General features: G+C 39.9%; 4 protein-coding genes across 8 annotated transcripts in view; 2 read left to right on the top strand and 2 right to left on the bottom strand.

The window, feature by feature from the left end:
* The window catches only part of gys2 (glycogen synthase 2), a 35,349-nt gene extending 33,431 nt beyond the window's left edge, over positions 1–1,918 (top strand). For both annotated transcript variants that reach the window (XM_034027382.3, XM_034027381.3), the window contains one exon: positions 487–1,918. In XM_034027382.3, the coding sequence (XP_033883273.1) occupies positions 487–705 (219 nt within the window). In that variant the 3' untranslated portion in view covers positions 706–1,918. The remainder of the gene's footprint in view (positions 1–486) is intronic.
* An 874-nt stretch (positions 1,919–2,792) lies between these two features.
* Positions 2,793–6,675, bottom strand: LOC117414901 (spexin prohormone 1-like). Its single transcript, XM_034024750.2, has 6 exons — positions 5,992–6,675; positions 5,438–5,518; positions 5,277–5,334; positions 4,590–4,652; positions 4,085–4,171; positions 2,793–3,305 (listed from the first exon to the last, which is right to left on the bottom strand). Exons 1-6 carry the CDS (start codon positions 5,995–5,997, stop codon positions 3,241–3,243), a joined length of 360 nt encoding a protein of 119 aa, XP_033880641.1. The 5' UTR covers positions 5,998–6,675; the 3' UTR covers positions 2,793–3,240.
* A 1,592-nt stretch (positions 6,676–8,267) lies between these two features.
* LOC117415174 (vesicle transport protein GOT1B) lies at positions 8,268–14,273 on the bottom strand. 2 transcript variants are annotated; one of them, XM_034025182.2, is made up of 6 exons: positions 14,058–14,273; positions 12,377–12,468; positions 10,979–11,157; positions 10,279–10,360; positions 10,012–10,046; positions 8,268–9,162 (listed from the first exon to the last, which is right to left on the bottom strand). In XM_034025182.2, the coding sequence occupies exons 1-5, from the start codon at positions 14,080–14,082 to the stop codon at positions 10,038–10,040; spliced, it is 387 nt and encodes a 128-aa protein (XP_033881073.1). In that variant the 5' UTR covers positions 14,083–14,273; the 3' UTR covers positions 8,268–9,162; positions 10,012–10,037. The 2 variants fall into 2 exon arrangements, with proteins under 2 accessions (XP_033881073.1, XP_033881071.1); XM_034025180.2 differs by lacking the exon at positions 10,012–10,046 and having other exon boundaries at positions 14,058–14,230.
* An 86-nt stretch (positions 14,274–14,359) lies between these two features.
* LOC117414893 (ATP-dependent DNA helicase Q1-like) overlaps positions 14,360–27,365 on the top strand; it is a 34,821-nt gene continuing 21,815 nt past the window's right edge. For 2 of the 3 annotated variants that reach the window (XM_059027727.1, XM_034024735.3), the window contains exons 1-13: positions 14,360–14,544; positions 17,346–17,382; positions 17,608–17,793; positions 17,968–18,144; positions 18,585–18,691; positions 18,787–18,985; positions 19,305–19,471; positions 21,357–21,438; positions 21,639–21,787; positions 22,076–22,193; positions 23,000–23,138; positions 25,942–26,033; positions 27,022–27,241. In XM_059027727.1, the coding sequence (XP_058883710.1) occupies positions 17,367–17,382; positions 17,608–17,793; positions 17,968–18,144; positions 18,585–18,691; positions 18,787–18,985; positions 19,305–19,471; positions 21,357–21,438; positions 21,639–21,787; positions 22,076–22,193; positions 23,000–23,138; positions 25,942–26,033; positions 27,022–27,241 (1,652 nt within the window). In that variant the 5' untranslated portion in view covers positions 14,360–14,544; positions 17,346–17,366. Of the gene's footprint in view, positions 14,545–17,145; positions 17,252–17,345; positions 17,383–17,607; positions 17,794–17,967; positions 18,145–18,584; positions 18,692–18,786; positions 18,986–19,304; positions 19,472–21,356; positions 21,439–21,638; positions 21,788–22,075; positions 22,194–22,999; positions 23,139–25,941; positions 26,034–27,021; positions 27,242–27,365 lie in introns of those variants that run through there. The other variant, XM_059027726.1, reaches the window with a different exon arrangement.

The following is a 27,365-nucleotide window of genomic DNA, read 5'->3' as shown; positions in this document are numbered from 1 at the left end:
GATCCTTGATCCACAGCTGAGGCTGAGACATTAAAAGACAGGCAGCGCTGTGCACAAGCAAAACGTTAAAAACGGAATTAGATTCCTCTACAGTAATTGAAGTGACATTTTGCCCTGTGTATGGTGGAGTGTCAGTGCGGGGGATCTGCCCTTTTCTTTGGTTAATGACCCCATCAAGGCTATAGCTCAGTTCCTTGGCGTTAACGTGATTAAAGTGACAAGCAGGTAGAAAATTCGATGGACGGACATCCAAACAATTTACTGATGATTCACATGGAACGGTCTCAAAGGTGAAGACTCCGGAACAGGAACACTCAAGAACAAATCAAAATCCTTGCAGATTCAGAATCTCAAATCACTGCCATCCTAGCAGCCCATGGTGGCCCCATTGACAGTGTTAGAGCAAAGTGGCCACAGAATGTATGTAGGCAGAGTGCTTGGCCCCATATAGAAGCACCATCCTGAATCTGCTTTCCTGTGTTTCAGACGGAGGGCTTCCGTTTCCCCAGGCCGTCATCAGTGCCCCCCTCCCCCTCGGCCTCCGTTCACTCAACCCCTCACCACAGTGACGAGGAAGAGGAGGATGACGAGGAGAGGTATGATGAGGAAGAGGAGGCCAAGAAGGACAGGCAGAACATCAAGGGGCCCTTCACCGGGGGGGAAGTCCCGCACGGGGAGTACGGGAGCGGAGAGCTACAACATTAGTGCTACCTTTAGCCAGCTTACACTGCGGCTGCTGTGCAAAGCATGACACACCTGCAGAGCCAGGACCCAGGGCTACTCGATATCCACTGCATTCCCTCAAACTCCTTGCCTGTTTAACGTAGAATGATGTATGTTCTGTGTGTTTCTACTGTATAGTGCTGAGTCCATAGCAAAGAAAGACTAGCAGAAACAACAATAGAGAAAAACACATCATAGGATGTTAAGCGGGCAAGACAATGAATATTAGAAAATTGTTGATAATCCATACAATGGACCCATATCGCCCATTCATTCTAACAATGACGCTTTAACCATTCGATCTTTTCATCAGTAGTCTTTGGTGACTTTAATCTGTATGTAATTTGTAAAAAAAAAAATTAAAATTTAGTCGTCGCCAATGGTTTTATTTACCACGGTTTTCTCCCCAATTTGGAATGCCCAATTATTATTTTTTTATCCCGGTTCACCGCTGCACCCCCCCAGCGACTTGGGAAAAGGAGCACGAAATATACGTCCTCCGAAACGTGTTCCTGCCAATCCGTCATTTTTTGCACTGCGGATTCACAGCGAACCCACCAGACCTATAGTGCCAGAGGACAACACAGATCTGAATGGCTCCACTGCAGACCCACAGGCACCCTATCAGCCACGGGTTGCTGGTGCATGGTGAACCGTGGATTGGCCTGCCGAACTAAGCCCTCCATACCCGGGTGGCGCTAGGCCAATTGTGCGCTGCCCCCTATGAACCCCCGGTCATAGTTGGCAATGACGTAGTCTGGATTGGAACCTGCGATCTCCAGGCTATAGGGCGCATCCTGCGATCCATGCAGAGTGCCTTTACTGGATGCACCATACGGGAGCCCCCAAAAGTGGTTACTTTCTGTTAATCTTTTGAAGAAAAAGTACAGATAAGATGCAAAGGGTTGAGATAGTTTTATAGGTTCTTCAAAAGGGTTGACTGAAACAATTTTCCCTTCCAAAATACCATACCAAAAAGAATGCAATAAATAATGAATATGAGTGCATGACATGTGCAGGTCTGGCCTTTGTTAAGAAATGTGTAGATCTGGCCTTTGTTAGAAATGTGTGGCTCTGGCCTTTGTTAAGAAATGTGTGGCTCTGGCCTTTGTTAAGAACTTGCCGCCTTGGAGTAAAAAGAGCAATCAAATGAAGAGCAATCAAATAAAGAGCAACAGACTGATTAATAAATGAACTGTGTCCAGCCCTTTATTCCTTTTGTTTTTGTGGATTTGCTTTCATTCCTCTTGCCGGTTTGGATATCACCACAGCCCATAAAACACCAACTACACCTGTAATGGGTTTGAAGGTTGAAAAGGGTTCTTAGCGTTCCACTCCCAGTGAAGTCAGTTGCAGGGTACAGCATGGGACACAGTCAGTATAAGTACAATCTATTGCCAGGAGAGTTTTTCGCTAGACAGCAGGCTGGGATAGTGGGCAGCGATGCTAAAGGTACACTGCAGAAATTGAAAGTCTGGAGGACCAGTTTCTTCTCCTGTATACACTCTTGTGATTTAATGTTCAAATGTACAGTGACTGCATAATTTAAGATGACTTTTGACTAGTTTAATGTTTGTTACAGATTCCTGTGACAAAGACTATTAAAATGACTATGTAAGGACTAGGGCTTTCAATTGATCAAAGATGTTAGACAAATTACGCATCTTTTTTAAACGTCAATATTAAACTCTGTAAGGACCCATCCTTAACTCACAGCCCTCAATATTTAACAAGTCACAAAGGGAAATAATGAGAGAGCATTGTCATTCGATCCCCAAGGGAAGTGACCGTGAAAAACAAACCACAGCGCATACTCGACTCAAGACGGGCGTACTGTATAGGCTGCTGTGTATAGTTGCTACAGGCTTTTAATGAGATGCACCAGCCACATAGCACAGGATAATGTGCAAATTGTATAAGGTCAACAGGGTGGACGACGTGACGAAGCCATGCACTGCCCACCCATCGAGGGGACTGCCTGCAAATAAAGTGGAGGCTGGGGAAGTGGAGACTGGGATTGCCCCAGCAACAGCCAGGTGAGTTTGCTTGAGGTTTAAACAAGTTAGGGAGGAGGGGTCAATAGGAGAAGCAAGTTCCCATGATCCCTCCCCCAAATCTCAGGCTTATCGTTAAACTTAATATGATTTCTGTTTATTGGGAGGTAAAAAAATGCTACTTGTTTACACTTTTCTTATAACATCTTTATTGTACAAAAGAACATTTGCAGGTCAGTTTTTATAACTGTTGATCATGTGTTTCTTGAAAGGCTTTCAACTTCAGTCTCCGTTTCAGAAATACTGTGATTATGGTGACTTCCCTGATGGAGTGATGAAAGATGGCTTCTTTTGAATGCAAAGGCTTCTTTAAATTGACTTTACATTCGAAGCATAGTATTTGTCAAATCCAAGCCATATTAAGGAATCCACAGTGTTGTACAGTATGTGTGAATATTCTAAACATGTAATAAAATCAAAGACAATCCTTTCAAACTACAATACTACACAAGTTAACAGGCTATTAGAAGATTCCTCTTTTCCATGTTGGGGTCTCTTGCAAATGTATTTGCTCTGTGTTTTCTTCAGCTGTGAAATAGAAAAGATAACATATAAAAGGATATACATATAAAAAAGCTAACTCTGAGTACTTAGACTTCAGTGGCACCAACAATATACAGTATATTGTAATTAGGTTAAACTGTGTTTATTTGGTTTACAAGCTGCCCACACTGTCAAGTGTTAAGTGCACGGTATTATATGCTATTGTCAATTACTAATATGCTCTTGTACCTTGACTTGTAACTAGATCCAATAAGCACAATGAGATGTATTCAGCTGTAAACAGTAACAGAACATACATTTATTTGGGGGAGGGATCATGGGAGATTGCTTCTCCTAAAAATAATGTAATTGTATGTAAAAATAATGTGATATCTTGTAACAATTGTAAGTCGCCCTGGATAAGGACGTCTGCTAAGAAATAAATAATAATAATAATAATAATAATAATAATAATAATAATAATAATAATAATAATAATAATAATAATAATAATAATAGATCTTAATGACTCTTATGAAAGACAGCTAGCACCTCTAACTGAGCTTCTCTTTCTGTAACATGTCACACTTTACATGAAGGGCGGTGCTATAGATATGCCACTGTTTTAGGTCAGGTGAGTGCAATAACAGCGCCCCGTTCACTCATCATGAAGGGCAGTGCTATAGATATGCCACTGTTTTAGGTCAGGTGAGTGCAATAACAGCGCCCCGTTCACTCGTTCGTGTTCCAGTTTCCAGTAGCATATTGCGTCACTGCCCTAAGGCATGGGGCTGGAGGAGCAGGGTGTGCAGTGCCTTCCTTACCTTCCTCCCCTGCCTGGCTGATGAAGGCCAGCAGCACTGCCAGTGCATCCAACAGACTCCTGGGGTTTGGATTTGGGCTTCTGGTTGCTGATTTGTTAATTAAAATCAATAATTTATATATATATATATATATATATATATATATATATATATATATATATATGAGAGAGAGAGAGAGAGAGAGAGAGAGAGAGAGAGAGAGAGGGAGAGAGAGGGAGAGAGAGAGAGAGAGAGAGAGGGAGAGAGAGAGAGAGAGATTCAGCAATATATTACATTATATTGTTTTTTAGTTTATGTTTACAATAAAATTAAAACATGCCTTCACTTATTTTTGTCTAACTTATATTTGTCTGAAATGTATGTTCTTTGGCAACAAACCAAAGATACCAGCAAGTTAAAATGACAATTATAATATTGTCACTTGATATCAACTCAGCAGAGCAACTTGAAACCATATGAACATATTTCAGAATATAAAACTGATCCTTAATGTCATCGTTCTTACCTAAATGTAGTCTCTCATAAAACTCGCCATCTTTTCTTTCCTCCGATATGAAACGACGTCCCTCTGCAAAACATATTAAATGGGTCATTTTTATTTTAAACTTATTATTATTATTATTATTATTATTATTATTATTATAATAATACGGTACGACTTTTGAGTACCTCTGAAGCAAACCTACAAAGTAGAAAGATGGCCGTTCCTTCCTGGCTATGGATGGACAACCGAGGCATCACCCAAGGACTGTACTAACACCCTCCCTACTCCTGTCGTTTCAATATTCTTCTTCGGAGTTGCTATAAGTACATTTGGACACTGTTTTAACACTCGGTTGGGTAGCCTGCATGATTCTTGGCGTCCAGTTCTACAGCCAATCGAACACAAAGTATCTTGTAGATTAAACTGATTTGTTGACAAAAATGTCAAAAAATACGCTCCACAAAAAGTTTGGTATGCTACATGCTATTAGCCTCTAAGCTACGGTAAATCCGAACGAGGGCGTCAATTAAGTGATAAGGGAACAGTATATTCAAGCAGAGAAACCAGCGATTACCTATCTGAAAACCTAGGAGTCCACATGCTTATCAGTCACTGAACCTGGCCAGTAAACGGGTTAATCTACACCTGATCTGACAGAAAATAAAAAGTGGCGCGCAGCCTCGCATGGAGTTAAAAACAAACACTTACGAGCCCCCTTCAAGTAAAGCATTGCCTGCGGGGTCCAGTTTCTCCTCTGAAAGTGACCCTGCGTAAAGAAAGTGCAACATTAGTGTCAACACAGCAGCAGCTTGCGGAGAGGTACAGTACAAATCTGATCTGCGCTGAAGGTATAGAAGCGGGCTCAATACCTGAGGCGCGCTCCAGGACTGAGGAATGAAAGCAGCCGTAAGAAGCAAAGCCAATGCGTAAGCCTTGACGGTCCCTATACCCTATAAGAATAAGGAAGCAATTAGCATCGAAACTTTAGAAATTCTCATGTATGCACTATTTTAGCCTCCAAATGTTGCATATCTATCTATAATACAGGGTTGCGTTCATGTTTCAGTGCAGTTTAAAATGGTATGTGTGTGTGTGTGTGTGTGTGTGTGTGTGTGTATATATATATATATATATATATATATATATATATATATACACACACACACACATACATACATAGTAATCATTATTAGTATTATTTATTAAATAAAGACATAAACACTTGTATAGTTTTAGCTAGTGGTAACAAGTCTTGTTATTCTATGACGAAATATCCATTACGTTTTGTAGAAGAAAACAGTCCTGCATTTTAATTCACCATAAAGGTGATCCACAGTTCGCCAACCTGGCAAAATAAAACTAGGCTTACTTGATGAATATCCACACTCACACACACGTAAGAAAACCAGCTGCCTGTGCTTACCTTCATCGCTGTCTTGTGAGTTCTCTGCTCACGTCTCTGGAGTATGCCTGCGCGTTAAAAGTTCCTTGCTCGGGTCCTGCTCTCCAGCTCCTTATAAACGGCTCAGGAGAGCGCCCCTGTCAGGGCGGGGGATTCCGAGGGGATCTCCTGTCAGTTCTTGTAGAAAGAAGGATATGTAATGTGACCGGGATAAGTGAACGAGATGATTGAACGGTGGGCACCATCGCCTGAAGATCCTCAAACACGTGAATCACCACAACGCTATGAGGAATACCTCACTGGCGCGACTCAGACCCGGTCTATTCATGGGCGTTCTTCAAAAGCCTCATTCATTGATTTCACAGCACCTGCTATGTTTTCTTCTGTTAAACAGTGTGTATGATTAGTTTAAACACGATATCGAATGATATCTGTGGCCAGTCACCGGACATGATTCAGTGCTACATCAATATGTAATTAATTCTTCAGTACACTATTTATTTGAATGCCTTGATTTACATTAATAAAAAGAGAGGGGATACGAAATATGAATTCTTACCTATATAGTGTTCTCAGGAAACGTGTATTCATTTGTATTTGGGAGGTACAACGCCGAACAACATCTGCTGTCAGAATTTGAAGATTTGTATGTTTGTTTGTTTGTTTTTTTGCCTCAACTTTTTAACCACTTTTTAATTTTTTTTTTTTAACGCTCGCAGCTGCTAAGGTATGACGTCAAAGTTGGCATTTCTGTTCACATTTTAGGATATTCTGACATGTAATCAATAGGAACGTTAGCGATCAGAGGGAGAATACTCATTTGAAACATTTATCAACAGTAATAAACAGCGTATTGAACGATTACTCCTCCGTGTCATTAAGATTTTCGACTTGCTGTTTTTTTTATATATATTTATTGTTTTTAAGAGAATAAATATTTTGGCGTGTACAGATCTTCACGGTTCATTAAAGCTTCAGCGGGTTATCTTTTTTTTCCATTCTAGATCAGAATTCCAGAACTTGTGACTGGGTGTGTAATACACTCGCTAACAAATGCTGAACAAGATTTGTATTTGCTGTGTTAATCAGGGTAATAGTGATGACAGAAGATTTTATTCTGTTTGTTAGATTAAATCACTAGCTTTCAAGATCAAGTCATTTCTTCGGGTGCAAGTGGGCATTTAAAAACTGATGTTCACATTTTGATATGCACACGTTTCTTTACATTTAAAAACAGGTGATCACGTTTTGATATGCACACGTTTCTTTACATTTAAAAACTGATGTTCACATTTTGATATGCACACGTTTCTTCACATTTAAAAACAGATGATCACGTTTTGATATGCACACGTTTCTTTACATTTAAAAACAGATGATCACGTTTTGATATGCACACGTTTCTTTACATTTAAAAACAAATGTTCACATTTTGATATGCACACGTTTCTTTAAATTTAAAAACAGTTGATCACATTTTGATATGCACACGTTTCTTTACATTTCCACTTGAAGAAAAGACTTACGAGGTCTTAAAAGATACATATTTTCTATAATTGTTAATAAACAGGTTCAGATTTTTCAAATCTATTGGTAATAAATGCGAATCATAACAAAATGTTGGGTCTTAAAAAATCGTAACTATGGGCTTGTTCACACTAATGAGGATGAATAATGGGACACACCTGTCAAAAATTAATACATATACTTTTTTAAAATTAAAACGTAAACCTAATTTAGTATTCATAACCATGTTTATAGTTCACTTTGTATGTTTATTTCAGATATTACACTCACACACACACAATTACAGTTGTTTACAATGCATCAATATGCTATAAATGATAGAAACAATACTCACGACATGGCCATTCCACTCCAGGTTTAACAGGTAAAATGATATAATGAACTACTTCAGGGTCTGGACGGAGGTTTCATTGGTTCAATTAAACAATTTAGAAAAGCATTGGAATAAAGACCAGGAGTGGAAGGGTTAACTTTGACCACCCCTGGGGTACTATGCCGTTTAGAATTACTATTTCCTTTTAATGTCTAAACCAGGGCTTCTCAAACTCGGTCCTGGGACCCCCCCTGTGGCTGCTGGTTTTCATTCCAACCGAGCTCTCAATTACTTAACTAGACCCTTAACTGAACTGATAATTTGCTTAATTCGACCTTTTTCCTTGTTTTCAGCTCTTGAACAGTTGCATATTTCAAGTTAGCTGTAACATTTGATAAGTAACTTGAACTGCAACTGTAGTGCTTTGTCTTAAATAATAAAAACGCGTAAACACAAATTTCATTTAAAATGTGTATTTACAAAAGTTCCATACAGTAAAACAAGGTAGGTTTTAAATCCTTTTCTGCTTTATTTTTCAATACTGTACACTGATAAAAGTGACCCAAATTGTATTTAAAAAAATGATATCACAGTCTAACCTTCATGCATCGTTTTCATAGATACATTACTGGTTATAACAGTTTATTTTTATTAAACAGAAAAAAAGGCTGCCATTTCTGGCACTTCATAAATAAAAACCTAGTTGTTTCCTCAAAAGAAAGCTTAGTACAGGCACAGCAGTATATTGCAGCTGACGATCTCTGTAACAGATTTCCAACGCCACCTCAAAAGAAAGTTTAGTACAACGACATAAGGTCATAGCCTACAGTAGCTGTCAGGATGCCTGTTTTAAATTATAATTATCCTGATACATTTCATTTGGTCAGCCACAGTATACATCTCTTACAATTCATTTAGGCACAGAAATGATCTGTATAGCAAAAAGGCTCATGTAAGGTCTTCATACGCGAGCCTAACCCTGTGCTAAAAGTTTCTTCAAAGTCACTGTGTCCCCCTCCTTTTATCTGATAATGCTGGTAAAATCGTGAGATCTCCAACTTTCATTGGCATGAAAACACTCACTGTACAGTACAACCTCGTCCAGCATTTGACTGATTGTAGATTCATCAGATCGAAAATAACCAAGAAAGTAGATTAAACTCTACTAGCTGTTTTAAAACAACAACAACAACAAAAAGGTTTTAGGTAATAACCTTCTGGGTCAGATTTGGTAGGCAGGGGATACAGTTACTTTGGGACACGATTATAAATTTAATAATATAGCAATTCAAGAAGTTCTCATGTAGTCTGTGTTATACCATGTTGTTGCTTTCACCGACTTTATCCACAAACTGAAAAATAAAATAGAAAAAGGAGATTTGATTAGACTTTATATTAATAACCTTTTAAAGTATTTACCTAATAATAATATTTCAAAGATGCAATAACTTCAATTCAGTTTAATTTACCAACTTGTTCCAGACATCTTCGTGATAAAAGTATAGCTGGTGCATGTATTTGTTTAATGAAAGTAATTGCTCACACTGGATTAAGGTCTAATATAGCACTAAATTGACTTGAAACAACAGGTAGAACATGTCTAGAATAGGCAATGTTTAGTCAGACCACGTTCTTTACCTAGCAGCACTGTATGGCTTTTAAATATTGACGTATTAGCAAAGGACACCTGCAATGTATAGCTGTGTTTAGCCTCCAAAACAGCCGTGATAAAAAGGTACTATAGTATTTATTTTGTATATGGGGGGTGCCCATTCCACGAGCCACCTTTTACACACCCACTGTAGTTTTCCTTATCTTTTTATTGCAAACATTCTTCAGGTGCTTTGACTGATTTCAGGAGCTGCTCTTCAGGTCTAGTTGCCTGGCAGAGACTTATGCAATGTAGGCTCTGTCAAGTGTGTTTGTATCAGTGCCTAGGGACAGCCTATACATTGCAGGTACACTTTAACACTATACATTATTAACTGGTGAACTTGGCAGCAAACAGATGTTGAGGAAAACACAATCTACATCATGTAAAAACACATGACATGTAGAATTACTTTAACATTGAGGATTATGTTGGGTGAAATGTCAGGTAGTGAGAGAATTACAATTACAGTGTCACCAGAGGACAAACAAAAAAGGTACTAGCAATCCATGCAATAGAAACCTGATAGAAAAAGAGAACAACAACTAACCATTACTGGGGATTCTTGTCTCAGCCTTACGTAGGCTTTAAAAAACACACATTCAAACATGAAATGTTACATTAAGAATTTTAAAAAAACACACATATATCTGTACTTCATCAATGCACTACCCTACCTGTATCAGTTCATACTACAGAATTATTATTTCTGTCCATTTGTATATGTTTAATCATCAGTTACACTACAAATACAACACACAGGTAACTTGGCGTATGTTTACGTGTGTTTCTTGAACTGCCGTTGCAGAATACTTACCGAGCTAATTCCAGGTAAATTCATCAAGTACCCAAGTACTGGCACCCTTCTGATGAAACCAACAGCCACAGGAAAGAACCCCCTAAAACAGATGAAGAAAAACTCCGAACATCAAAGAAATATCAAATACCAGGGATGGAAACAAGAACCCCCATTGCATATAGCAGTTTGATCTATTCCTGGTTTTACTATGAGTTTAATAAGACACACTTGAGCTTCTTGCCTATACACTGTGGCTAATCAAGCCTGTAGTAAAACCTGGAATGGGTGAAACTCCTATGCAATAGGAGTCTTGTTTTCATCACTGAACACAGCAATTAACATCTGAATCAACAAGGAAAGGTGTTCAATGCACCATAGGGGGCACTGTCAAGCATATCCATCTCAAAACACTGACTAGTTGTTTGTATTCCAAAGCGTGTTCCATAAGCCAGTCATCGTAGGGATAATTAGTAATATTGCTTGTCTCTCCCTCTTACTTTCAGGTGTGAAATGTCAATTTGACGTGTGTTCCAGACAGTCAGCAGGGTCTGGCCATCTGATTTGCCAGAGAACATTACATTAACATGACTACTTGGAACGATTGCAAATATCTTAAAAGGGAAAGGAAGAACAGCTTTTAGAAACAGTCAATGTGAAACTACTTGGAATCTTGTTGCTCGTTCACCTGTCCACAGGCTGCGTCTGCCTTTAATCTTACCTGAACAAAAGAAAAAACCCATAAATCTCCAGAACCATTCCGATCATGGGCCAGCCAATCAGGACAATAAAGACGCCTCCCAGGAAGAAACCGGTGGCCTTCATTTTGTGCTTCTGGAAGAAGAACTTGAATGTCCTCTCCAGGCCGATGACAAAGGACAAGCCTGCCACAAACAGGATCTACAAACACGAGCAAACAAAAAAACAAAACACAGTTACAAACCCGCGTCAGCACATCATCATCATCATCATCATCATCATCATCATCATCATCATCTCGTATCCAAACTTGATGCGTTATGGCAGTTCCAATTCGGAGACCTGACAGGATCTCCAAACGTCTACCAACGAGACAAGGTTCCCTTGGGTGAATGACGCACTGGTAAAGGCAAGCAGGAATTCTGAAAAGGTCACTACTGCAGGAAATCAAAGAAACAGTAAGCTGTTGTGATCGGAGAAAAAGTATAAACAATACCTACAGTTCACCAATATTGTTTCTGTATCCTCGGAGACGGCAGCAGCATTTAAATTACATATTAGATTAACAAATCAAAACCAAAAAAAGATTGTTTGTAAAACAATTCAAAGTGGAAATCAGGTGCAGAATTGTTCCTCTTTCCTGCCTTTGCCTGGATTCATGGCAAACACTCAACTGAAACTTGTGAATCACCTCCCTGTTTGTGCAAGTTACACTCCCTCTGTAGTGTAAATGTGTATCTTTATTAGGAGAAGGGAATATGTTTTATACTGCTGGTGAAATATAAAGGACGCTTTTCAGCCCTTTAAAGAATAAGTTCTGAAAAATCTAGCGTCACACGTCCCCACGTGCTGCTACAACTGTTTAAATAACGTACCTGTCATTTTAAAATCCAGCATCACACGTCCCCACGTGCTGCTACAGCTGTTTAAATAACGTACCTGTCATTTTAAAATCTAGCATCACACGTCCCCACGTGCTGCTACAACTGTTTAAATAACATACCTGTCATTTTAAAATCTAGCATCACGCGTTCTCATGTGCTGCTACAACTGTTTAAATAATGTACCTGTCATTTTAAAATCTAGCATCACACATCCCCACGTGCTGCTACAACTCTTTAAATAACATACCTGTCATTTTTCAAAATGGCCACTTTAATGTACTGGGGTCCTGTAAATCACTGCAGGAAGAGTGATTATATATACAGTATATATGTAAAAAAAAGTGCTCTGGCTTTTCTGATCCGTACCACATCATGGATCGTTATTGCTGTGTTACCTGTTTGACAATGTGGGCAATAATCCTTACACTATCAGTGCACTAGAACGGCCAAAGTAAGCCTTTTAGTAAGACAACCCCCAATATATATATTTGGTGTGATCAGCAAACGTTCAAAAACAAGAACAAAGAAGTACTTACGTTCCCAATAGCTAGAAGTGCCTTGTCAAAGAACAGGATCATTCCGAAGAAAAGGAAAAACACGCCGAAGCCTGTTAATCCCATTCCGATTTCTGGAAAAACAGAAAAGACCAATGTACTGTAGTACATGCGTTGGACATGGTGTGGAGACTATTTGAAGTGCACATTGTGTATGCTCTCATCTGCGGCCCATTAACCGGGGCTGGTCTCATTTTCACAGCTACACATTAAAACTCAACTGGTACAACTTCTGTGTGTGAGGTTTAACAGGTAAAATGAAATAATGGACTACTTTACACTCTGAATGGAGGGTTAATAGGTTCAATTAAACAAAACAGGACTGGAACAAAGACTTGACTTGGAAGGGTCGTCCCTGAGAAGCATGGTGTGCTGTATGTTCTTATGCTTAAACTATATCCTGTGCTTTGAATGCAATGCAAATGAGTCTCCTTGCCAAAACATGCATTACTGGTTGGAATTCATTTAAAGCCAGAAAGGCATGCCTGTTAAAGCAGCTCCCATCATCATACAGTAAACAATGAACTCCTCTAAATCAATGGACGTTTTCTAATAAAAAATAAAAATAAATAAAAGGGGTGGCCTTGAATGACAAAAACATTTTTGCCTTACAATACTGAGATAACTGTCAAATGGAATGCACCACTTAAGCTGTATAACGAATCCTATCTGTGGCTCTGCTCCCGGTGACAAAGGTATGAGTGGATTCAATGTGTAAATGCGAGTATCAAGGTACAATGCATTTCTCTTCAGGTTTGCAAATTAACAACAAACTACTCGTGGACTTGGCTGGAAGTTCAACTAAATATTGTACTGGTTTGAACCACTACTGTCGTATAGGCTACATTGTCGTAATTAACGAATCAGACAGAACTAGACGTGGTTACTACAATAAAACCGAGTCAGCTGTGAAACATAAAGGGCAATGCGAACTGGGAAACAGTGCTTAGGCAAACGTGGGATAGTCCATATGTTCAATGTTGTAAATACTACAATGCTAAAGACGTTTGATCAAAATCGTTGAGTAACATTTTAGGAATGTCGCTCTGAAGTGTTTGTTTGTTTTAAACCAGTAGCAGTACTTAAGAAGCTTGACAAATATCCAGCAGTTTGGAAATCCTGCATCCTAGTACAGAACGCATCTCTCCTAATGGTGTTTGTGCACACGTATGCACAATCAGATCCCGTTACTGTGGTGCGCTGGCAAACAAACAGTTTCCGCTATAAAAACATGCTGCAAGTGGGTGATTTAAATACACAACAAACGGTAACACTCCTTTTCATTAGCAGTTCCGCTACACTACAGTTCCACCCTGTGAGCGATCGCTCATGTAACATCATGCAGACTGGCTGCCCAGGTCTTTACATTTTACACTGCACTCTTCTTTCATACAGAGTCTGTTCTCTTATTGTTGCACCATCTCGCTGTACGTTCCAAAAACAAATGAACAGTTACACAATCGCCTGTGTGCTATCTTCTAGGAAAGGGAATAATCGGTGTATTTTATTTGTTATAGCACCAATATAAACTAGGCCTCCAAGCCGGTCCTTTCATTCATCATTCAAAAACAGACAGCACACGACCGCTCCCGTTTCCTAATTCCCAAAAATTAACACTGCCCAGAGCGTACCACCAGAACTGACTAAATTGCAAGTGCCTTACTCTGTGAATCCGATAAGGAGATCATGTTTGCAGTTGAAAGCCACGCAGACACGGCAGTCCAAACCAATAAAGACAGACAATTCTGCAGATTAACAACATTCACTGCCTGTGTTACACAGCAGCCGCCACGTCTTCCGGAACCACACACCCCAAAACAAGCGGGGCACTCATTGGTCCGGCGGGGAACTCAATCCGTGGTAGGTTTACAGGTTAAATAACGCGAAGAAACTGCGCCCCTGTGTTCGCCATGTTGGACTAACGAGCTCAATACTTTACAAAGAGGACCGCGCTCTTGCATAGATCCAAAATGACGCCAGTTTCACGCTCCCCTTGACGCCAGAATTCTTGGAGCCAATGAGAGCCCGGTATCCCTCTGATTGGCTGGCGCCAATGGTTACGCTCACATGAAAGATTACGGAGGCGTGAAGGGTTTTTGACGAGGTGCAAACTGAAACAACGCCCCAGAAGAGCAGGTGGAGGAGGAGTGGTGAGTATATTAGCAGCACTTGGATTTCAACTCGCATGCAGCCTCTTAAGTTTCGAACTGTATTGCCGAAAGGGGCTTGCTTTGTCACCAGTGCAATCAATCGTGCGTGCTTTGCTTTTTTTATATTACTGTTTGTATTGTAGTCGGATGAGGCGCGACTGCTGTGACTTTTTTTAGTTCAGGAAAACTAGCACTGCATACAAAAAAATACATTGTTTTATGAGTGGTGCAGTTATAATCAGATCAATTGGGTTTAATTTAGCTTGTTTAATGCAATCTTTTAATAGCGGGTGCAAAATGTATTCATTATTGAAAGCAACTTCTTCGTCTGATTTACGAGTAAATGAGCGTTGGGGCAAGGCACAGTAAAACGGGTTAGCTAATACACGTTCTGGACTTTGCATTCTGCAAATCAAATTAATAAACGACTTTGTGTAATTAAATATCTGCTGTATTTCACTGTTTAAAACTTGTAACTCGTTGATAGGAAATGGTGAGCTCATGGTAGAAAAAGAGAAGGAGCTGTGATACCTTTTATTGGACTAACTGATCAATACTTTGATCAATACTTTATCCCAAGCTTTCAAGACCTCAAAGCTCTCTATCCTACTTTTCACCCGAAGAGGAGACCTGAGGTCTGGAAGCTTCGGGTTAATTAGCTAGTCCAATAAAATATATCGCATTTCCTTCTCTTTGTCTAAACTTGAAAGTGAAAGTTCGGCTCTCCAACTGTTTATTCATTAGGTGCTTTCCGCAGTATTAGCCCGCGTTACTATTTTGAATGCACAAAATACACAACAAGCACGCCAGGCTGTTGCTGTGGAAACATCCCAACTGTCAAGTGTGATACACCCCGTTCCCGTCCCCCACTAATGCATTGTATCTGACTAACGGTTGTGCCACTCGGAAATCACATATTTATCACGGAGGCGGGAAGCAGATAATCTTAATTGTGTTGATTTTAATACTTTATGTTCAGGGGTGTAGTGCTGGGGGGTCGCGGGAGAGCCCCTCTCCCCCACTTCTCTTGGGCAGGGAGAGCACCGCTTCCACACTTCACGTGTAGAATATTGAACTGTTTTGCTCCTATTAATATATGGAGATAGATATACAGGCGTGTAACCCATACAAATAAGCAAAGAATACAATAACCGTAAGAAACCCCTGAGATAAATAATGAAAAAAGATTGAATATAGCGCGCCTGGTCTGGAACAACAGGTGTGAATAATGAGGTGAAGGGAACCTGTATCACTAGTTGCTTTATAATAAAGCCTCAATACCTGATTGTCCTGAATTTGTACTCAATTGGTACACTTGTTAGCTCTTGCAAATACAGTAATAAACTAGTGATAAACTGTAGGGTTGAGGGGCGGGGCTTCTAAATATAGCACTACACCACTGTTTATATTGACCTTTCAACTCCTGTACTACCATTGATACTGGAGACTTGTCTATTGAATGGTTTGTTATGAACCATTTGAGGACAAAAGACACACACACACACACACACACACACACACACACCTGTGTATAAAGGTGTTGTAGCCAATGAACTTCAAAAGTGTAAACATACTTCTGTATTTAAACTTTTTTAAGTTATGTTGCAACCTGCAAGTCAGTAAACAAGCACACATTGTCATTACAATCATTGGAGTCTAGCCTATGCCTTCAAGCTGCTCTTCCTGCTCTTCCTTCATTCATTTGAATGCTTCCCTCCATATTTCTCCTCTATTCCTGAGTTAGTTCATTCATTTGAATGCTTCCCTCCATATTTCTCCTCTATTCCTGAGTTAGTTCATTCATTTGAATGCTTCCCTCCATATTTCTCCTCTATTCCTGAGTTAGTTCATTCATTTGAATGCTTCCCTCCATATTTCTCCTCTATTCCTGAGTTAGTTCATTCATTTGAATGCTTCCCTCCATATTTCTCCTCTATTCCTGAGTTAGTTCATTCATTTGAATGCTTCCCTCCATATTTCTCCTCCTCTATTCCAGAGTTAATTTGGGAGGCCTCACCTTTCAGGTCAGAGCATCTCATTTATGAAATCTGGTGCCAGTGGAAATTGGAACCTCTTCCAGCCTTCTTAAGTTTAGATAGCAATTCAAAACTTTGCTTTATCAAAGAACATTTGTGTAACTTTAGAGAAGCTGGAATGGTTTCAGTAATTTAATACATGATTTGAAAGTGTATAATTGTGTGCAATATATTTACGTTGTACTGTGTGTTTGTATATTATTATGATGTACTATGTTTTTATATATGGTACTATATATTAAGTGATTTAAATGTTTTGTGCCTTGTGCAGCGCTCCTATGCCAATTGACTAGTGGTGCTATATAAAAATTAAAAATAAAATGGAGAGGGGCCCATGGATCACATTTGATGAGTGTAGTGAAGATCTGAGTTTGAATGTCCCTGCTTTCTAGTGGTGTGTTTGATTGAGCAGTCAGTTTATTAGAGTGGGTTTGGAACTGAGGTTATACAGTACATTGATATGATACTCTCTGTTCAGTTCTTCAGTTGGATGGGTCTTCTTCCAAGCTGTCAACTGGGGTTTCACTACTCCAGCAATCCTGTAGACCAGGAGCTCTCCTTTATAGTGACAGTCTTAGAGAATGTATGTAGCAGCAATACAGTATATGAGCACTGTACTTAACAACCTCCTGGGCTGGAGCAGGAGGGGAGAGGGCACATTACCTTAAAAGGTAATTTGCTTGTTACTGTATTAAACATCTGTAATGTATTTATATGCAGTTCAAAAAATGAACGAACTAAGTGCTTTTTAAAATGTTTTTACAGGTGTTTTTACTGGTGTTTGAAATGGCCGATACTGCTGGTAGGTAACATTTAAAATCTTCTTTTTTTTAATCTTTTTAGAGTTGAAAAAGAAACGGTGCCTGAAAAGAATGTGTATACTTTCTTTAGATATGCAGGATTTATTGCATTAGGTTTGTGTGCGCGTGTGTTTGGGGGCAGGTTGGGCAAGGGAGTTGAGTTTCAAAGTGATGGGAGTTACAAGATTGTGTTTGCTGGGTTTGTGAAAATGTTCTGTTTCTTGCAGAGATATTGCAAGAGTTGGACTCCATTGAGAATGAACTGAAGGCAGTGGAGCTACAGATTAGTGATCTTCAGGAACGTCAGAGGGAACTGAATGCCAGCAAGGACCGGTTGCAGAAGAAGCTGAAACAGTGCACCAAGGATGCAGGGCCAAGCAAAAAGTTGGACTTGCAAAGCTTCACTAAGCAAGGTTTTTATATGTTGATTGTTGTTAAGCTTAGCATAATTTATATGCAGCATATGTATAGTTTACATGCGTAAACGTTTGTTGCTGTAAATATGTCCGTAGTGAGACATCCGCAAAATGAAGTTGCCGCAGTTATGTAGTGTTTTACAGTATTTGCTTGACTGCTTATTTTCCCAGATTTCCCTTGGTCCAAGAAGGTTCAGAAAGCTCTCGGAATGTTCAAACTCTCCGCATTCCGGCCCCTGCAGCTCGAGACCATCAACATCACCATGTCTGGGAGGGACATGTTTCTGATCATGCCCACCGGAGGAGGGAAGAGTCTGTGCTACCAGCTGCCAGCGGGCTGCTCCGAGGGTACTGTCTGTGCACGCCCTTCACCCTTGTCGTTCTGCTGTACATTTTTAGTTTTAATTCTGACTAAGACCAAGCTGGTTTATCCTGATGCCACACTATAAATGAACTTCCTGTCCAGCATGTATTAAGACCCCACCTGCCACACAGAGCCCTAGTATCTGAGGCCCAGGTTGGCTGCTCAGGTAGTAAACTGTGATGTGGTGGCAGGATGAATCGGTTCACAGTGGATTAGAAGGGACTTGTATGATTGTATAAAGTAGACAGTATGCCAAGGTAGATTTGCATTCTCAGTTTCCAAATACAGTTTCCTCATTTTAGTTAATCACTGGAAATGGGGATGTAAGAAGTGCCACTGATCATTAAGCAGGTACATATGTTTATTTTAAACACATGCTCTTGGTGAAGCTGTGTAAATTAACAAAGCATTCTTTTTATTGCAGGGTTTACCTTGGTAATTGCTCCACTGGTTTCTTTGATGGAGGACCAGCTTATGAGTTTGGAGAAGTTAGGGATTTCAGCAGCCACGATTAATGCATCTAGCTCAAAGGTAATCTTGTATCCATTTATATTTCTGTGAAGATTAGGACTGAGGCTGGAGCAAAGCAGAAATGTGTGTGTGTGTTTTTTTTTTTTTTTTCCCAGGAACATGTTAAATCAGTTCAGAATGCGATGCTTGACAAGACGTCCGATATGAAACTGCTTTACGTCACCCCGGAGAAAATTGCTAAAAGCAAAATGTTCATGTCCAAGCTGGAAAAAGCTTACCATGCTGGCCGGCTGACACGCATTGCAGTGGATGAGGTGCACTGTTGCAGCCAGTGGGGACATGACTTCAGACCAGGTATCCATGATGGTTAGGGTTAGGGTACTCCATGAGGATTAAGAGGCTGGTATTCCTTAAAGGAACCATGTTAGTCTAGTAAAAGCTTTTCTCTCCCATTGCCGTCGGTAACAAAGCAGTCGGGGCTCGGGTCGTTGTTCTAGTGCATGTGTTGATGTGTTTGCACAAGATGTTGCTGTCGAAACGTGTCGGGGATATTTATTGTGACGCCTCAATACAGATGTTCTTCAGCTGGAAGTAGTGAGTGTGTGATTGATTTATTCTGATGTGTTTGCTCTTCCCATGTGGTTTATAAACCTCCTTCTGTTTCAATATCCAGACTACAAGGTCCTTGGTATCCTGAAACGACAGTTCCCAAGCGTTCCTTTGATCGGACTGACTGCGACTGCCACCAACAGCGTGCTCAAGGACTGCGAGGAAATCCTGTGCCTCAAAGATACCATTACGCTGTCTGCCTCGTTCAATAGGCCTAACCTTTATTATGAGGTGTGTTCAAATTCATAAATACATACTGTGAATAAATCCTCCTCAGATCCAGCTCCACAGGTTGGATGTTTTTACTTGAATGTATCAGAGATCAAGATGTCAGCACTGATGGGGAGTTTTTCATTTAGAAATTATACATGGTAGGGTTTTGGTGCTGCAACCTAGCTGCCTCCACTTGCATTCGTTCTTGGTAATAATAACCTAATGTGTATTAATTCCAATGAAAACACAAATGTCCATGTACTGTATATATTAGGACCTATAAGTTTGTGAGACTATATTTATTTAAATACCAAACCTGCTCAATTGGACTGAGATCAGGGGATTGCGGTGGCCATGGAAGGTGGTGAAACGCGCCTCGCGTGCGGTTCTTTTGCAGTTCAAGTGTGACTCCCGGTGAAATGCTGGGTGACACACACTTTGCAGCTCGAATTAACTGAAGAAAGAGTAGTAACAAAAAAGAAACGAGAGAAAGTAAAAATAAACACAACAAGTTTATTATTTTTGTTCTCTGTATTTATTCATGTTAATTATTCTTTCTTTTCTTGTTCTCTCTCTCCTGTTTCTTTGAGCCCGCATGTTCACTGCAAGGTATTTCATCACTTTCGACGCTCGCTGGCACATGCGTATTTTGATCACCAGGTGAAAGCCGGTTGTGTGGTTGAAAGTAAATTTAATCATTTTGAATGAAGTGCTTGTTCGTTTCGTGGAGACAGTGGCATTGAGCATACCCTCCATGAATAATAAATAAACGTATGAGGCTTTAAACCAGAGTGGGAGAAAGAGTTTGCTTTCACTGAAAACAGTGGTAAACCTGTGTGTCTCATCTGCAACAAATCGCTTACATACGCATTTGTACAAGACGAGCAACCTCAAACGTCATTATGAAACAAATCTCAACAAATATTCATCCGAATATCCACCTGGCTCAGAGTTGATGAGAAACAAGCTGGCCTCTTAAAAGCATGCCTCAGCAGTCAGCAGATGCTCTTTCGGCGTTCAGTAAAGAAGCTGATGTAACAACTCAAGCGAGTTTTGTACGCCACTCGTGTACGTGTCTTGCGTCTCATCATGAGCAGGTACTGTAGTTCCTTTCAAAATAAATACAGTGCATTTGTCAGCCATAAAGCTCTCAAAAGTATTTTATACACCCAGCAGTAACAAAAAAACCCAGCATTCAGATCTTCAAGGGAAAAGCTTGTCAAAAAGAATCCTTACAAAATTGATCTATTTAGTGCTTTTGGTGAAATCAGGTCAGTTAATGTATTTTGCTTCATAATAACTATATATTTTATTTAAAGTTCGTAATACATACTATATTAACAGAAATAATGGAAAAACACTGGTGTTACTTTTAAAGTTTAATATACTTTAAATGTAACACACTCTGCGGTGTTCTGCAAGGCTCTGCAATGTTCTATCCCTTGTTCTTGTGTATTTTGCTGCCATCAAGAGATAGCCTAACTACTGTACTGCACAACAATGCTAGTGTTTAAAATGTCTTGCTCTCTCACGCATTTCATGCTTTACGGTACGTGTCTTGCGGCTCTCGACTATATGGAAATGTTGGTGTGCGGCTCTCAGGGTCAGGAAGTTTGGCCGCCTCTGGTCTGTTTCATGGTCCTCAGACCGTTAGCTCCTGATTCTGGCATGGTGGACGGGTGCATTCTCTTGAAAGTAGCCATCGCCATCCGGGTACAACTGCAGCATTTTTGGTCCGAACAGTGCCAAAGTAAAACGAGGCATTAGAGGATTACACAAGGAAAACATTCCCCACACCAGGGCAATGCCAAATCCAAGCAGATAGATAGTACCCAGGCAGCGTATGTGTTCTGGCTTTTTGGTCTGCTGCTTATTGCTGAATATTTCCTTTGCTTATTTAAAGGTACGTCTGAAACCGTCAAGCACTGAAGATTTCACTGAAGACATTGTGAAATTAATCAATAAGAGATACAAAGATCAGTCAGGTACGTGGCCATAATAGTAAAATAAATAAATAAAAAATAAAAAATATTGTGTATTTATTGTATTTTTATAAAGGTACTATTTATGAATGGAAGTGCCCTGGCAATTGACTGCAATGCATGTTATCACCTCAGTTATTTTTCCATGGTATCTGTATTGTATACATAATTACCAGCAGCCTTTATATCGGAATTTTCCACAGGTATCATTTACTGCTTTTCCCAGAAGGACTCTGAGTACGTCTCTGTAAATCTGCAGAAAATGGGAATAAAGGCCAAGCCTTACCATGCCAACATGGAAGCAACTGAGAAGTCTAGTGTGCATAACGAGTGGACTGAGAACAAACTCCAGGTACTGTGGCCAGCATGTGTAGAAGTGTCTAATAGCCATGCCACTGATTGCAGCTGCTGGTAGCAAGTTATTGATTTAAGAGTCCTGTAATGTGAATCAAAGCAGTTATTAATCAGACTGGAAAAGCCCTCCCTCACTCACTCACTCACTTGTGAATCCTGTTGATTGATATCCGAAGAGAGGGAGAGGGAGAGGGGGGTAAAGTAAACCTGAACCCCATTGAATTCCATATTAATGGAGAGAAAATCTTGCAAGTGAGTTAACTACATTTGATCTGTTTCCTTGTAGGTTGTGGTGGCAACAGTAGCCTTTGGAATGGGGATTGATAAGCCTAACGTAAGGTTTGTTATTCATCATACAATGAGCAAATCTATGGAGAATTACTACCAGGAGAGCGGCCGTGCAGGTACTAAACTATTGCTTGCTGAAAACCAACTCTCTGAAAGGGCTATTGTGATAGATATCTGCACTGGTTTAAATGTGTCGGTTCTCACTCAATTCAGCCAGGAAGATGCACATTTCAGTTGCACCCCCCTGCAAAAGTAGCTATTTTATTACGTGACATTTTTACTCTGGGTTCAGTAGCTTGGAAACATCTGCTGCTTCGGTTGTTTAGGTGCAAAGGGGTGATTGGCTTGACCGGAGGAACGGAGGTGGCCTGTTGGTCTTCAGTCCTCCTGGGTCGGTACATGGGTAACAGAGATGGGGGTGACTTTAAAAACTGCAGAACATAATACAGCCTGCCACTAACTAGCCGCAGCTGAACATCGGCACATGTTTTAAAATGGATCTTCTACACTGTGGCTTGGTTTTATATTCGGCTGACCTGATTCACTATGTTGTGTCCTTCCTGGTCAATCTCTTTGTGTTTTTAGCCCCTTGCATGAAGCAGCTAAGTGTTTGTTTGAGGGTGCTCCACTGCCCCCTTGCACAAGTTATGGATACATGATACTTCTTAATAAGCCTCAAAATATGTCCTGTTTAGAACTGAATTCCTGCTCTGACACATGATTGACGTGCCTCTACAACACTGAGGAAGGTTCTGACTATGAGCATCTCTAGTTAACATCTTTAGTAACAGTGTCAGTCTTGAAAGGTGCTCTGCTGAATCCAGGGACTGGTCTTAATCCCAAAGGGATATGATTCTGTGCATGTAAACGAGTACAAGATGAGCTCAGTTTTTTATTTTATTTTATTATTTTGTATTTGTAGGTCGCGATGACCGGAATGCGGATTGCATTTTGTACTACAGTTTTGTAGACATCTTTAAAGTAAGTTCGATGGTTGTAATGGAGAAGGTAGGGCAACAGAAGCTCTACCAAATGGTGTCCTACTGCCAGGATGCAACCAGGTACAGTATAGAATAATTTCTAATTATTCAAAAATAGCCTTTTCCCTCATGCAAGTCAAGGAAAGTATATATTCATTAGTTTATAATTATTATTATTTTATTGTTATTATTTATTTCTTAGCAGACGCCCTTATCCAGGGCGACTTGCAGTCGTAAACAAAAATACATTTCAAGAATCACAGTACAAGTAATAATACAATTAAGAGCAAGATAAATACAATGACTTTGCTTCTAGCAAGTACAAGTATGACAAAATACGATTTAATAACGGAGCAGATAACAGTGTCAGTGATAGTTACATCAGGATATAATTAAATACAAAATACAGATTAAATAACACTTGACAGATTACAGTACTCTAAAGTACAGGATTAAATGCAGTAAAATAGGGGGCAGATAATAAATGTGTTTTTGCTTGTTTAACTTAAACATTCGATGTACTGTTCAAAAATATAAATTGGTGGAAGGATGAACATGTTTTTCTTCTTTTTTTAATGTTTGAATATTCCTTAAATTTAAACATATTGTTTAATTTTGAATTAGCTGGAAATATAAAATAATAATCTCTGTAACAGTAAAATCAACTCTGTACTGCATCCATTTACAGAATAAAGAAAGGAGAGAAACACTCCTGTAATTATTTCAGACAGTTACTTCTGAATTATATTCCTTGCATGATACTGTATCTTTTTGATGCAGTCATTTTCAAATTCTGTTCTATGAAGGAATCAGGGTTGGTATCAGCCCCTGTTTTTCCATTCCCATTCCCTTTTAATCATTTCCAGCACATCATTGATGAAAATCACAATAGTAGTATTCTGTTAAAATGAGCGTCTCACAGTGGCAACAATTACTTAAATAATCCCCGTTGGTCAATTAAATTGTGTCTCTAAAATTTAAATAGGTCTTCTGTTTTTCAGTTTATTCCATTTTTCGGTGCTTATTTTTAGCTTTTTTTTTCAGGGCTTTTGCTTTTTATATACTCTGTGAAATTATTGTTTTCGCTTACTTTCCAAAATGCTTGGGTGCTTTTTCTATCACAGTGGTAGCAACTTGACAGTACTTGCACACTTAGTTGTACCTTCTTAAATCAAGGGAAGTAATGTTAAAACTTTACAATGCATTAGTAAGACCTCACCTAGAATATTGTGTTCAGTTCTGGTCACCTCGTTACAAAAAGGATATTGCTGCTCTAGAAAGAGTGCAAAGAAGAGCAACCAGACTTATCCCGGGTTTAAAAGACATGTCGTATGCAGACAGGCTAAAAGAATTGAATCTATTCAGTCTTGAACAAAGAAGACTACGCGGCGATCTGATTCAAACATTCAAAATCCTAAAAGGTATAGACAATGTTGACCCAGGGGACTTTTTTGACTTGAAAAAAGAAACAAGCACCAGGGGCACAAATGGAGATTAGATAAAGGGGCATTCAGAACAGAAGATAGGAGGCACTTTTTTACACAGAGAATTGTGAGGGTCTGGAACCAACTCCCCAGTAATGTTGTTGAAGCTGACACCCTGGGATCCTTCAAGAAGCTGCTTGATGAGATTCTAGGATCAATAAGCTATTAACAACCAAACGAGCAAGATGGACTGAATGGCCTCCTCTTGTTTGTAAACTTTCTTATATTCTTTCCTTTGCTGTCTTCCATAACGAAATCCTTAGTCACGGGTACATTCTTCTGGGGTTTTTGTGTCTCTCAAGCAGAGTCTCCAATAGAAATGTAGAATTTGCTGCCACTCAGTAGTTAGGGTTGGTTTAAAGTATTCAGAACGAATCAATGATAGAAACGATTCAGGAAGGAGAGACATTGCCCAGCTGCACGGAAAGGTAGTTTTGTTTTTGTTTTTTTGTAGTCGTTTTTTTTTTTTTTTTTTTAATGTGAAAGGGGTGGTGTGGAAGTGCAATAATGAAACACAGAGAGTTATAATCCAGTTTGGAACAGTTTTTAATTGTATCCAGGTCTGGTGACCAAACAATAACCCCCTGGCAATACACACCAATGTGTAGAGCACGGCAGGAAACAATTGCAAACCAAATAATAGTACACGTTATCCGCCCCACAATACCATACAATACACCAGTCCGGGTGCGTGCAGTAGTGTTGGTGGTGGGTGATAACAATTTAAACTGTGACTGTAGTGCAGTGTTGTTCCGGGTAGTGCTGGCCCAAGGCGACAGCTCCGGAGACGTGTTAGCCGTCTAGTGAATTTACAAAACAAAAGACAATTGCTAACAGCGACAAAAACAAACAAAACACTCGAATACTTTTCACAATAATTCACAGGGAATCTCTCCCGATCCTTCCAGTTCCGTATCTGGCTCTGAAACCAAGCGAAGGAAAATATTTACGATCCTCCAGCCCTTTTATGCTATCATGCATGACCCCTTGGTAAACGAATGCACCTGTCTCTACTGTCTGCAGCTGCTACATCGTTTCCCTTCCGGGTCAATACGTTCCTGCAACAGAGTCTCGCCTTCTTCCAGACTGACCGACTTCCCGGCCCAGGAAAGAACTGCCATGCCAGCCCATCCAAAGCCTTTCCCTTTCGCTGCTTAGCGCCCTCACAAGTCGGGAGGGAGATTTACAGCCAAAACTCAGAAAATCAGAAGCCACCGAATACATTTCAAGCAGCGATCGAATATATGGCACAACGCCAATAATAATCTATATACTGTATATAATAAAACATTTCAGCCATGCAGTGAAGCAATATTAATTTGGTATCTTCTATATACTGTATATAATAAAACATTTCAGCCATGCAGTGAAGCAATATTAATTTGGTGTCTTGCTCCCAGGTGTCGCCGCGTGCTGATAGCAAAGAATTTTGATGAAGTGTGGGATACAAAGCATTGCAACAAGATGTGTGATCAATGCCGTCATAATCCATGTGAGTGTCTGCAATGCGTGACCTGCACTGTTTCATTCAAATAATGTCCTCATGTGTGTTTGCATGACTTGCATATTTTGACTGCCAGTGGCTTTTCCATTTTACCATTAACAATGGCATAGTGAGAGTGGCTGCTATGTGTGAAAGCATAGGGGCTCCTCTTTCCTACTCCATCCATAACTAGTGCTAAATTAAGAAACACAGAAAGAAGCTTAAATGAAATGACATGCGTTTCAACTAGAAGTCTTTTTTTTTAAGTGTCTTCGATAAGTCCAGGTCCTGTAGCTAATATCAGTGTTAAAATGCATTTTGATTTATATACTTGCATGACAGGATGTGGTGAAGTGTAAAGGCTGTCAATGTTTCTGTGCTGAGTTTGAACATTATTAGACATTAGCCTTGCAGAGGTGTCAATGGTGCTACAACAGGCAAGGCAAAAGGAAAAAAGTAAAGACATTTTAAATACTTTAAAAGTATAACAACGTCAGTGCATCTTCCCTAATACTGTATGCATTACTGTCACTTTGTAGGTCTCACATTTACCATTAAGAAAGACGCACACTATATGGTAAATGTGTATTTGGTTCGATTTATTTTTTCTGCATGAAGGAACATATTCATTGGTTTCTGGGAATTACCTCTATAAAAGTTTACCCCCCCCCTGTATTTTTTCACTGTCAGTTTTCAGTTTTCCCATGGTTACACTATGCATTAACCATAGCCATGTTTGCCATGTTTATTAATATGCTTTACCAGACCTTGCTGGCCTTTACAGTGCTTCCCTATGCTATACCATACTTTGACTATGCTTTATTACACCTTGCTCTGCTTTCACTGTGGGAAACTTTTATAAGGGTAAGAGAAAGGACTTTTTTATATAAAAATAACTCCTCTTTGCTCTCCTGAAGTCATTGTAATTGCTAAGAATAAAAAAGTAGAATTAAAAGATGGCACACTTTTTATTTGAGTGGGTCTTTCTTCCTTCCAGCCTCGGAGTCGGTGGACGTGGCAGCCCACTGCAGGGACCTTCTTCAGATCCTACAGCAGGCTCAGCAGATGGATGAGAAGCTGACTCCGCTGAAGACCATCGATTCCTGGATGGGGAAGGGAGCTGCCAAGCACAGGGTCGTTGGCGTGCCTCCGTCCAGCCTCCCCAGACTGGAGATGGAGATGGTCATCGCTCACCTGCTGGTGCAGCAGTATCTCAGGTGCACACTTTGACACGGCGCAACTCGTACCTCCTGATATCACACAGTAGATATGGCACACCGCCATTTAACAAAATGTCTTTGGTGATTGACAAAACGCCTAGGCATTGAGCACAACGGAGCG

Source organism: Acipenser ruthenus, chromosome 7 (assembly GCF_902713425.1).
Source record: "Acipenser ruthenus chromosome 7, fAciRut3.2 maternal haplotype, whole genome shotgun sequence".
Classification (NCBI taxonomy): domain Eukaryota; kingdom Metazoa; phylum Chordata; class Actinopteri; order Acipenseriformes; family Acipenseridae; genus Acipenser; species Acipenser ruthenus.
Note: the sequence above shows the minus strand (reverse complement) of the source record. Positions and strands in the feature narration are given on the sequence as shown.